Consider the following 12,773-nt stretch of genomic DNA (forward strand, 5'->3'; position numbering starts at 1 on the left):
GTTTATTCCTATACATATACAAAACATTCATTTTCGTGATATATTATTCACATTCATTTTTAGTGGTATATTGGGCAATCTTTCCGGACGCTGGATAGTTTATGTTGGGTTTTCAAAGTAAAAATTAGAAATTTTGACATAGCACCTATATTCTTATGATTTTTAAAAATTATTTAAATTAATTAACTCGGCCTGTGTTTCGCACGGGTTATCAATTAGTATTGTAATAATTAAGTAATTAACTTTACAGACACAGACATATATAGTATTATAAATATTTTATATTTATATATTATATAAACTTCAGTTATTGTTTTCGGTTAATCACGGTAAAAAATCGAATTACGGAAAAACCGAACTCCTGAAATTTTACTACCGAAAACCAACCGAATTTTAAAATTTGGTTAACCGAACCAAAATTATTTCGGTTATTCGGTTCGATTTCCGGTTAACCGAAACCGAACCAAATGCACACCCCTGATCCTAGTCATACCTGTGAATTGATGTGCTATGCACGATTAGTTGAAGTTCACGCAAGTTGAGAGTTTGTATATTCTAAAAGAGAAGCGGCACAAATACGCATTTTTCATATATTGATCTGATAAATAAGGTAGGATATTATATTTATGGATATATATTATATACTGTTTTAATTGGATGTTTTGGATACTTCTGTCATAAGTCCATAACATTTTGGAATTAAGCTGGTATCTTATATGCATCTCCATCTCCAATCAGCAACTTGATTTCAACAAACATTGTTAAAAGGAGTAAAAAAGTAGATCAAACTTTTAAGGTAAATACTTTAATCGCACCTTCAAATTTGAACTAAATTTGGACGTTTATATGCTGCAACAACCTAGATCAATGTTTTTAACATCGCCGTCAACACAAATTTTGTGCTAACATTCACAATGACTACTATGATTTGTCCCAGCTTGTGCACACGCACAAATTTTGTACCTCCATTTTCTCCGTCAAATCTCAATATCTCCGTCTCCCGATGCTCCAATCTTCGTCGCAGCTCAACGTTACCTTTCGTTTATCCTATGAGAATGTCAATAAAATCGCAAATAATCGAGCACGTAGTCCTGTTTAAAGTCAAACCAGACACTGATGAGTCAAAAATAACTACAATGATTAACGGTCTTAACGGTCTAAGCTCGCTTGATCAAGTGGTCCACATTTCTGCTGGTGCGGTGCATCGCATTGAGTCCTCGTGTCTCGCATTCACTCACATGCTTCACGGTCGTTACAGCTCTAAGGATGATTTGAATGCGTACAATGTGCATCCTGCGCATGTTAGTGTTGTGACAGAGGCTGTTAAACCGATTGTTGAGGATGTAATGGCGGTTGATTGGATTGTTGATGAGCTCGATGGACAAGTGGCGTTAGCTGCAGGATCTGCGATGAGAGTGAAGGTTTTGAAAGTGAAGGAAGGTTTGCGTGAAAAAGTAAGTGATGAGTTGTTGGAAATGATTGGAGGACTTAAGGATAAGTTCCCGGTGATTAGTCAGATTAGTTTTGGGAAAAACTTTTCGCCAGAGAGAGCGAAAGGGTTTTTAATTGCTTCGTTAGCTGTGGTTCCTGGTGTGAGGGAATTGGATGAATTGGATGTGGATTTAGAGGAGTTGAATTCGCAGAAGGAAGTTAGGGATACGGTGGAGGGCGTGTTGATACTTGACTATGTGATTCAGCCATAGATGTCGATTAGTCTCTGATAATTGAGGTATTTTTGAATATCTCTGTTACAGAGTTTTTATTTTTGTTATCAATAATGAAGCAGCGCTGCTATGCTAATTGACAATGGTACTTAACCAGTTATGAAATTAACTATCATTTGACTGTTTGTGTACCTTAGTTGCAAGTCTAATTCGACTTGTTAATCATAATCGGCCTTTTGTTTGATCCTAGATTACATTACATATTGCAAAATTTTTGTTTTGATTGATATGTTGCAGCAACACAGTAAAATGTGCAAAGTCAGATGTTGCCGGTTTCAACTAAATTTTACTGAGTTTTGTGTTCTGTTGGAAGTTCTAAACATCTGACTCCAGCTCGAATCCGAATATGATCATTTTGAGCTTAATTGATGCAAAATACGCATAGGATGTATCTATTTATATGAATAAATTATACATAATAAGATTGTTTAGGCCAGCCAGCGCCGAGCCTCACATATGGAATAGTATGATACTTGATTACTTGAAGCTTGTGTGTGAACTCTTCAAGCTTGAGGTAGGCTCGATTATGGTGAAATAGAACTGTTTAAGCTCAAGGACGGCTTGATTATGGTTCAGAGGAACTCGAGTATTTTGGAAATGGAGCTTGAGCAGCTCAGTGAAGTATTGTACTGATGACCCTAAATATGAGCCACAACACTTTTTATTGATACTTATTTTTCCAACCTTTTATAAGTAAAGTAAATATGCTCTATTTATAGGAAATCTCAATTGGGCCTTTTTCCTTGACAATTGGGCCCTTATTGGTCTATTAATTTAGAAATTCCTATCCTCTAGTCCTATATAATATCTTTACTTATTTTTTTATTCTGAAGCCCAACATTTGTCCCCGCGAACATTTGCAACATTTTTAGATTTGCTGTTGCGGTTCCTATTTATGACCTGCAAAACAAATAAGAAGTAAACAGAAAATAAAAGGTTAAACTTTAACTTATTTTTATTATTACATGTATTTTTATTATTTGTCACGTTTTTACTGGACATGTGTATGTGTTTTTATTTACTCTTCCTTCTTTCATTCTTATATTATTATTACATAATTGTATATGTGGGTAAGAAATGAGTGTGTAAAAGTAATAATTTTGGTTGTAATGATTTAAATATGAGAAGACTCTTCATCTTCCTTCTCTTTTATCAAGCGGACGCTACAGTATCTTTTTTTTAAAGAGCCGTATCCTCTCTCCGGACTCGCCACGTCCTCCGTAAGTTTTCTCTGATCTTAACTGTTTTTATTTTAGTTAAATTCTTAACGTTGTAGTTGCAGATTCCTAAATTGCATTCTTCATCTCTAAATCTTGAGTGTCTGAGTGTGTAATTGACCGTCTCTTGTTAGGTCCCAATATGTTTGTAGAAGGGGGGTTGAATACAAACAGTACCGAATAATCGAATTAAATGCGGAATAAAAAATGTGAAACAAAATTCAAGTTAAATAAAAATATTATTAAACTTGAAAGGTGTTACAACAACTGTATCGATTACAAGGAATTAATCTCAAATTAATTATCACAAATTTAGAATAAATTCGACATGAACTTTTTCTATTTTTGCAATAATTAGAATCAAATGCTAAACGCGATTTGAGATTAATTTCTAGGGATTTTGATCCGCTAGATTGTTACACAAGAACAAGATAAATAATTCAAGTGGTTTGGATTTAACTTTACAAACTAGAAATGTGATCTTGAATTAAGCAGATGAAAAATGGAATATTTCAGAGGCGGCTGCTTTTTATTTCTGTGTTCTTGTTTTGTGTTCTGTGTTGGATAGATAGTCTTCTGCTTCTTCTTTTCTTTTTAAATCAATCAACAGACTCTCATTGAACTGGCAAGACAATCCTGAGCTCAGCAAGACAATCGGTAGGACTATTGATTGTACTAGCAAGACAATCTGATTGAACTACAATGACTTTCGGTAAGACAATCAGTTGAACTAGCAAGACTATCTCCTTCCCAGTAGAACTTTCGGTAGGACAATTGAAATGACTTGGTATGACAATCGGTATGACAATCCAGATTGTCATGCTAGTTCATTTTCAATTGTCTTGCTGATTTAAGACTGTTTTTAATCCAATTAAACTTCTGAAAATTCTTAATATTAATTTTGAATTAATTAATCAATTAATTTAATTAATAAATAAATTAATCTTTGCAGATATAATTTATTTTCTTAATTAAATTATATGACTTAATTAATTAATAGAGAATTAATACTAATCCTGAGCAACAACCATTCTAATGAAAATCTTCTGAAAATCACTGTCAATTATGAATCAATTCCACCACTTCAATATTGACACTCGATGTACTGTCTGGTTCATGAGTGACTAACTTCCGTGACGTTTCTTCAAGCCTTGACCTTGATACTCTTGATTTTCTTCAGACTAAATCCTTGTAATTAATGATACCCTGATGAGATCTCTGTCACTTGATTAAATCCACACTCTTGATTTGCATCACTGAGGCTTGATCAATTTCTTGAGCTTCTTCCAGTGAATTAACTCCTCAAGTCTGTAGATGAACTTTGTTTCTGAATCCTCTGACAGATGTTACTCTGTGAGATCTCTTTGACGGTAGATCCACTATTTACTTATTACATTCTTATTTGAGTTGAGTTAAATCCTCGAATATACAAATAGGCTATGACATATGCCTTACAATCTCCCCCTATTTGTTTGTTAGACAATAACACACAAATACCTAGAGGATAACTCAACTAACAAATAAGAAAAAGATATAAACAGAAATGCAAAGTAAATAGCAGAAAAGTTCTGGATAACATTTAACCTTTTCCAGATTCCATATAGATGTTCCTCTAGACTGAACATATCTTCAAGTAGTTTTATCTTCTTTTATACAACCACATTTCCTGTTGAGAAGCCCATATCTCTCTTGCTTCTCCCCCTATGAGAATCAACTGATTAAAGAAGATCACCTTCATTTACCACCTCTCCCGTACAATAGGATCCGCAGATAAAAACCAATGGTACTCCCCTTTTGAAAACAGCTTCCTTCCTTACTAGAAAATCACCTTGTGTTTACCACCTCTCCCGTACAATAGGATCCGTAGTTACAAACAACAATGGTGTGGTGTAGTGTACATATGATCTTTTTCTTCCTCCCTGCTATTTCTTCCCCTTAGTTGAGGAATCCTCCAAACTATTTCTTAAGCTTTTATCTCCCCCTTAGAGAAGGAATGTATGCCGTTGTCTGAAGGAGTTCTCATATTTCACTTGGTTGGAACAGAAATAACAAGTAGTTTCTCTTACTTCCTCAGTGTGATTGTGTGATTCCATTTTAGTGTACCTCACATGTGTTTCACTTTTCTCTCCACTCGTGTTTACACTCATTCTCACAAGTGTATCACTCCTCTCATAGCTCCAAAAATCAGTTGTACCTGCAAGGAAAATCATCTTAGCCATCCTTAAGGAGGTCACAGGTGGTGCAATGGGAGTTCACAAATCCCCATCCTTGTTAAACTCGTCAGATGAATCTGAGTCATAATTTACAAGTTGCTAGTTTCCCTTTTAGGGTTCCAGATTTGAATTCTGGGAAGGTAAACAATGATCCAAAGAATTTAGCATAAAGATCAAGGTTCCCTTCTATTGTCTGTGAAGACATTTCCTTGTGACTCATCAGGTAATATCTGAATCATTGTCAACAAGTTGCCGATCTGCACCTATGTCAGATCCACTATCCGCAGATGCATCCAGGGGATTTAAGCCTGGGGAGGTAGACACTGACCACTGACATATGGCTTTTGGATCAGTATCCTCTCCTAACACCTGTAAAGGCAATTGGTCCATTAACGAACCTTGAACAATCGAATCTGACCTAAAATGGTCGAAACTCTTGTTTCTGTCAATTCATCCTTTGTGTGTGTGTGACCTTTCATTGTGCATCAAGAATTGTTTATGTTGGAGGTGGTGACACTACAACGGATACCTTGGCCGACAAGCAAAATTCAATAGACGCACCCTGTTGAGAGAATGAATCTAGTAACTGTTTTTGTGCTTTTTCAGCCATTACAACTTTTTGAGAAGATGTATGGGGGCTAGCAGTTGTCTCGGTTTAAATACTACTCATCTATGTAGGAGACAGAGCTACTGGGTTGACTTCAGAACCTTCCTTATGTGGTGCACTAAGGCACTATCTCCCTCACGCTCATTCATACTACATTTAGTGATAAGAGAGTGTTGGTTGGTTCTGTTTTTGTGTTTGTCTTTACAGTCTGGGATAGATGTTGTGGGTTTTCAACCTCATGACTGTCAATGAAAGAAAGTCATTGGAGACTGAACCTGTATCACAGAACATAGGGCAATATAGAGAGATAAAATGTACTTAAGATCTATAATGAATGAAAATTATACATTTAATCTTTTGAGAGAGATGATGTACAATGGTGATTTCAAAAGATTTTACATGAAATAAGAAATCACTAATGTAGAAAGAAGTTTGATTTACTCCTAAAACTCACTGCACATATTAAACAATATGATTGTGCCTAGTGATTAAAGAGTTATAAATATGACGATTGCTTGAGCAGTACACTAGTTCATACCAACCTGAAGTGAGATTGTGAAGAAGAGATTGCATAGTCCAATAAATCTGCAACTGCAAAGTCCATGAACAGTGGTGCATTAACTTCCTCTATTGACTCACCAACCAGGAGTACACTTGTACACATCTTACTAGAGTCCAATTCCAAGTGTAATGTGCAGCAGGTGCCTGATATGTCGTAATATTCTCAAGTCTCGTCACTGGTGCTATATGTTAGATACTGCTTCCTGATAATAACCTAGCACAATATACAAAATTATAATGATAACATTCCCAGCTTGCAAACAGCCATATCCCTCAGATAAACCTTTGCTGTTATCTCCAAAGGTAACCAGGGGGCCAGCTTTCTCAATCCACATTTGATAGCAGGGCTCTATCTCCGGTCATATGTCTTGATGAGCCACTGTCAAGAATCCACACTCCCGGCTTCACCTGTTTAATGCCCTGCACTACAAATGGATTAGACCTTCTTCGGAACCCAAGCTTGGTTGGGTCCGGCATATATGTAGAACTGTCCTTTGTCAGGCAAAACAACATTTTTAATTTTAATTGTCTCAACTTTCTCACTGACTGAACATTTGACCTTGTAAACAGCCTTAACAAATTTCTGTTTAGGCTTAGGCTCAAATGTCTCCTTTCTAGCCTTAGAAGGACTAGCAGTCTTAGACCTATCATGCTTTCTATTATTCACATGCTGACGAGGAGTAGTCTTATCACTAGAAATATGCTTACCATTAAAATAAGCATACATCAATTTAAAAGCACAAGACATATAATTAGCAACACTACATGCTTTATGAGAGTGATTAATAGCAGGCAATTTATGCACGGTAGATATGGCATTTTTGTTATCCAACTCATGTGTGTCTGAGTTAGTCTTAGTTGCTTTCACAACTTTGACTGGAACTTTCGACTCACTTGACTTGGAAACAATCTTCTCATTAGCATGATCCTCAGCACGTATTTCTTCTTGAATAACAGAAGAGGTCGCATCAAATGGTTCAGCAATTGATGGCTTATAGAGGGGTTCATCAACACCCTTAAGCACATATGGTACTTCCCTCCATTTAGCACAGACATGAGGAGGGGAGTTTATGCCTAATTCTCCAATAGCAACACTGTAATCATAACCTATTCCAGATGTTTTATTAACAACTTGCTTACTGTAGAACTCTTTAGCCTTCGAACAAGAATTGAAGTAGGCTCTAACCTTAGTCTCAAGACCGGTGATCTTGTCTTTGAGAATAGTTTCGAGTTTTCTATAACAGTCAACTCTATTCTGTAGAAAAGATACTTGTTCTTTTAATTTGTCTTGATTAATGTGCACAAGTCTTAATTCATTGACCTCTTTCTCAAGGTCTGTGATCTGTAAACTTAACAGTTCATTATCACGACGTGCACAATCTAAGTTACCTCTTAGATGATAAACCATTTCAGCATCAGAAAGTTTTACCTCCATTCTTGACGATGAAGCTTTTCCATCAATAGCCATAAGAGCAAGATTCCCTTCTTCTTCATCTTCACTATCAGTATCATCCCAGCTTCTTCCCTTTGCCAGATAAGCCCTTTCAGAGTTCTTTCTTACTTGCTTTGGCTTCCTACATTCTGTGGCAAAGTGTCCCAACTCATTGCAGTTATAGCATCTAATGGTGCTCCGATCAACCATCCCTGTTTTGTATCCACCACTGCTGGTGTTAGAGGATGAAGATCCACCTTTCTGGAATTTGTTGTAGTTGGACTTGTACTTAAGCTTGGGATTCCTCTTGAATCTGACATGGGAGAATCTCTTGACAATTTGGGCCATTGACTCGTCTTCCAATTGCTCCAGCTCTTCCAAGGAATAAAAATCATCACTTGATTGATTTGTAGTAGGAGGATCATATTCTGCTGCTAACATATTTTCCTCAGCCTTGGAACACTGTACCATTCTCTCCAATTGTTGAGATTGCTGTTGTTGTTGACCTTCAGCTACAAGTGCAGTAGATGTGCTGACCATTCTATCCTTCCCGTAGACTTCCTTCTGTTGAATCTGCTCCAACTCATAGGTTTTCAACACACCATAGAGTCTATCCAAAGAAATCTCACTCAGATCTCTAGCTTCTCTAATGGCAGTGATTCTATGTTCAAGATGAGTTGGCAGTGTTAAAAGGAACTTTTTGTTGACCTCCCTGATTGAATAATATTTTCCATTTATGTTCAGGTTATTGATCAATGCATTGTACCTCTCAAACACTTCAGAAATTCCTTCTCCTGGATTTGATTTAAAATGTTCATACTCAGAGGTTAGGATCTCCAACTTGTTCTCCCTAACTTCCTCTGTGCCTTCATTAATCACCTCAATAGTTTCCCACATGTGTTTAAAATTTTTACAGTTCATCACATGTCTGTTCATCAAGGGATCAAGGGAATCAATTAATATTAATTGAAGGCTGGCATCCAAGGAGGCTTCTTCCTTTTCAGCAGGAGTAAAATCTTCAGGCTCTTTTGGATAGGTTCTAGCTTTGGTAATCACAACATCATCTTCTATCACCTCTGGTTCAATAACCATCAGAGCTTTTGGACCTTTCTTTAACAAGTTCAGATATTTGGGATTTGCAACTTGTAAAATAATAGCATCTTCTTCTTCCACATGATGTAATTTTCTTTATCAAATAGTGGAATTTTAACGGTTTCAACTTTTTGTGAAGTCATTATGAATTTTTGAATAAATAAAAATTCAAGGAGTTGAAAAATCGCAAAAGTCTAGGATCTTGATTTGTTCGTTAATCAGAAGGCTCTGATACCAATTGTTAGGTCCCAATGTGTTTGTAGAAGGGGGGTTGAATACAAACAGTACCGAATAATCGAATTAAATGCGGAATAAAAAATATGAAATAAAATTCAAGTTAAATAAAAATATTATTAAACTTGAAAGGTGTTACAACAACTGTATCGATTACAAGGAATTAATCTCAAATTAATTATTATAAATTTAGAATAAATTCGACATGAACTTTTTCTATTTTTGCAATAATTAGAATCAAATGTTAAACGCGATTTGAGATTAAGTTCTAGGGATTTTGATCCGCTAGATTGTTACACAAGAACAAGATAAATAATTCAAGTGGTTTGGATTTAACTTTACCAACTAGAAATGTGATCTTGAATTAAGCAGATGAAAAATGGAATGTTTCAGAGGCGGCTGCTTTTTCTTTCTGTGTTCTTGTTTTGTGTTCTGTGTTGGATAGATAGTCTTCTGCTTCTTCTTTTCTTTTTAAATCAATCAACAGACTCTCATTGAACTGGCAAGACAATCCTGAGCTCAGCAAGACAATCGGTAGGACTATTGATTGTACTAGCAAGACAATCTGATTGAACTACAATGACTTTCGGTATGACAATCAGTTGAACTAGCAAGACTATCTCCTTCCCAGTAGAACTTTCGGTAGGACAATTGAAATGACTTGGCATGACAATCGGTATGACAATCCAGATTGTCATGCTAGTTCATTTTCAATTGTCTTGCTGATTTAAGACTGTTTTTAATCCAATTAAACTTCTGAAAATTCTTAATATTAATTCTGAATTAATTAATCAATTAATTCAATTAATAAATAAATTAATCTTTGCAGATATAATTTATTTTCTTAATTAAATTATATGACTTAATTAATTAATAGAGAATTAATACTAATCCTGAGCAACAACCATTCTAATGAAAATCTTCTGAAAATCACTGTCAATTATGAATCAATTCCACCACTTCAATGTTGACACTCGATGTACTGTCTGGTTCATGAGTGACTAACTTCCGTGACGTTTCTTCAAGCCTTGACCTTGATACTCTTGATTTTCTTCAGACTAAATCCTTGTAATTAATGATACCCTGATGAGATCTCTGTCACTTGATTAAATCCACACTCTTGATTTGCATCACTGAGGCTTGATCAATTTCTTGAGCTTCTTCCAGTGAATTAACTCCTCAAGTCTGTAGATGAACTTTGTTTCTGAATCCTCTGACAGATGTTACTCTGTGAGATCTCTTTGACGGTAGATCCACTATTTACTTATTACATTCTTATTTGAGTTGAGTTAAATCCTCGAATATACAAATAGGCTATGACATATGCCTTACACCTCTTCTCGAATCCATGGCTGACCCAGATTCTTCCTCTTCCATTCCCTTTTGAAACCCTGAGAAACGCCCTCTAGAGGAAGGAGATGAAGAAACTGCCATAAATTTAGATAATCTAGAAATTCCCAACTTAAACACGTGTAAATCTTTCGACTTTATGAACGAAGACGAACTTTTCTCTGGTGTCGAGATAGCGTCAAAAGTATCTCCGCCACTCAGTCCCCGTACCTTAGAGTACAGAGAGAGTTCTTCATGAAAGTTTGGAAATTGGTCGCCTTGAGTTTCCCCGGGGTAGTAGTCTTGACTATATAATTCACTTTTCTAATCATAGGTTGAATATGACGAAATTAGAGTCTTGGGTTGATTTAAAGAATGGGTATAAGTTACGTATTCCGACCCCCGACGAGCGTATGTGGGTGATGCTAGAATTTGGTATGCACGGTATCCCTTTAATTATGTTTGAGTATGGTCTTCGACTCCCGATACACCCTTTCCACTTAGCGATGTACGAGGCTATTGGGTGTGGGGTTGCCCAGTTGTCCCCTAACTCTGTAGCTCAGATTACTGGTTTTATCGCTTTGTGTAGTGAGAAAGATAGGATTCCTTCAGTAAAACTGTTTTTTTTCAATTTATTGTATTCGATATCATAACGGTCAGGTTTATTTCGATACCCAGGGTAAACGACCCAAGATTGTTAGTGTTAAATCTTCTAATTCGGGATATCATCCCAAGTGGGTTTACATCGGGGGTAAGGACTTAGAGTTTGTAAGACCTTGTCGGAAGGTGACGCAGTCGACCGTCGAGTATCTAAACATCTCGATAAGTTTGATGTTGAGTATCTTGATGGGTTTCAGGGGTCAAGACCCAATTTTACACATAATGATTTGAAGGACTCTAGGTTCCTTGAAGAGCATAATCGTAAGGCCTTATTATTTATCCTTTAAAGTCATCATTTCTCCTTTATAAATACTCGTTTTATATTTATATATATATATATTTTGTTGATGTATCTTTTTATGTGTTGTTGTTGGTTTTTTTTAGTTGCTGTAAGTTTGCTGAGAAAGCTTGTAGACAGCGGAGTGCTGGTGGAAATGGAAAAGGCAATGATGATATTGGTGAAGAAATCGAGGGTTGGGGTTGTCGATGCTCCTAGGGTTGAAGAGAACACCTCGTCGAAGACTATTTCCATCGAGCTTTTGGATGAAGCTGGAAATAAAGTTGTTGGAGGCTCTGAACGCATTACTTGTGAGGAAGCCGGGAATCCTTCTCGGAAGCGGTCGAGGAATGTGGCTATTGAGGCCCCGGAGGTCGCTGGTAAAAAACTTTGTGAGGATGTTGGGGGTAGTGGTGTAAATAGGACTATAACCTTTATTGGAAATCGAGGATTTATGTAGCTTACTATCGATCCTGAAGCAAACAAAGAGATTGTAAAGCATAATATAATGTAACATGTAATCAAGGATTTATAACTCAACATGAAAATAGAAACAGATAAACTTTATTAAACTGTGAAGCACAGGAACCCTTCAGATGAAGACAGGATAAACACAAAGAACCAAATGATGTGATTGATTCATTAAGCTCTACTATAGATCATGGGAAGAAGTTCATTACTATGTTCAAGCAGCCATGAAGAATAAGACATCAAAAGGCTTTAAGTATCAGCTGCATGTATTGACTTCAAGTGTTACAAATCAAGGGTTCAGTGAAAGAAGCAGTGGATAAATATCAGTATGTATCAACTCAGAATCATAAGATAAATTGAGTCAGGATCCTCTCAAGGCTAGTTGTTTGTGAACCAGACCAGTGCACCAAACATCAGCATTTCAAGGAAGTATTTTGATTCAATTAACAGAAAAAAAATGATTGATACACTGAAGAGTGACTTGACAAAGAACCAAAAATATTCTAAGTAAAGACACTAAGGAACCCCTGTCGCCACAGGAGAAGTAACCACAGAGGATTTGCTCTAAGGCACCTCTTTCGCCACAGAAGCCCCTGTCGCCACAGAAGGTGTTAGAACAAATTGCTTAAGGCAATACAGGGAATGTGTGTGTCGCCACAGAGGTTATATAGGAGAAGGTGTCGCCACAGAGCTTGTCACCACAGAGTATTATAAGACAAACTGTCGTCACAGATCTGTCGCCACAGAGACCATACAGGAGAAGGTGTCGCCACAGACCTGTCACCACAGAGGCTATACAGGGTGATTGTGTCGCCACAGAGGCTATACAGAGGAACTTTGTCACCACAGAAGGTGTTGTTCACTGAGTTAAATGCAACAAAGTTAAATTATTTGTGTGGACATGAATTGGCCAGCTGTTCATTTAATTTTGAAAGACTACAAAACTGAAGTGAATG

General features: G+C 36.5%; 1 protein-coding gene across 1 annotated transcript; it reads left to right on the forward strand.

Annotated features, from left to right (window-relative positions):
- Positions 1–681: 681 nt before the first annotated feature.
- LOC141678132 (stress-response A/B barrel domain-containing protein UP3-like) lies at positions 682–1,908 on the forward strand. Its single transcript, XM_074484379.1, has 2 exons — positions 682–796; positions 938–1,908. Exon 2 carries the CDS (start codon positions 1,050–1,052, stop codon positions 1,701–1,703), a length of 654 nt encoding a protein of 217 aa, XP_074340480.1. The 5' UTR covers positions 682–796; positions 938–1,049; the 3' UTR covers positions 1,704–1,908.
- Positions 1,909–12,773: the final 10,865 nt, after the last annotated feature.

The sequence above is a fragment of the Apium graveolens genome, chromosome 8 (genome assembly GCF_009905375.1).
Source record: "Apium graveolens cultivar Ventura chromosome 8, ASM990537v1, whole genome shotgun sequence".
Taxonomy (NCBI): Eukaryota; Viridiplantae; Streptophyta; class Magnoliopsida; order Apiales; family Apiaceae; genus Apium; species Apium graveolens.

Bases quoted from the DNA above. Each gene is read 5' to 3' on its own strand.
- LOC141678132 (XM_074484379.1), top strand. From the start codon at position 1,050: ATGAGAATGTCAATAAAATCGCAAATAATCGAGCACGTAGTCCTGTTT.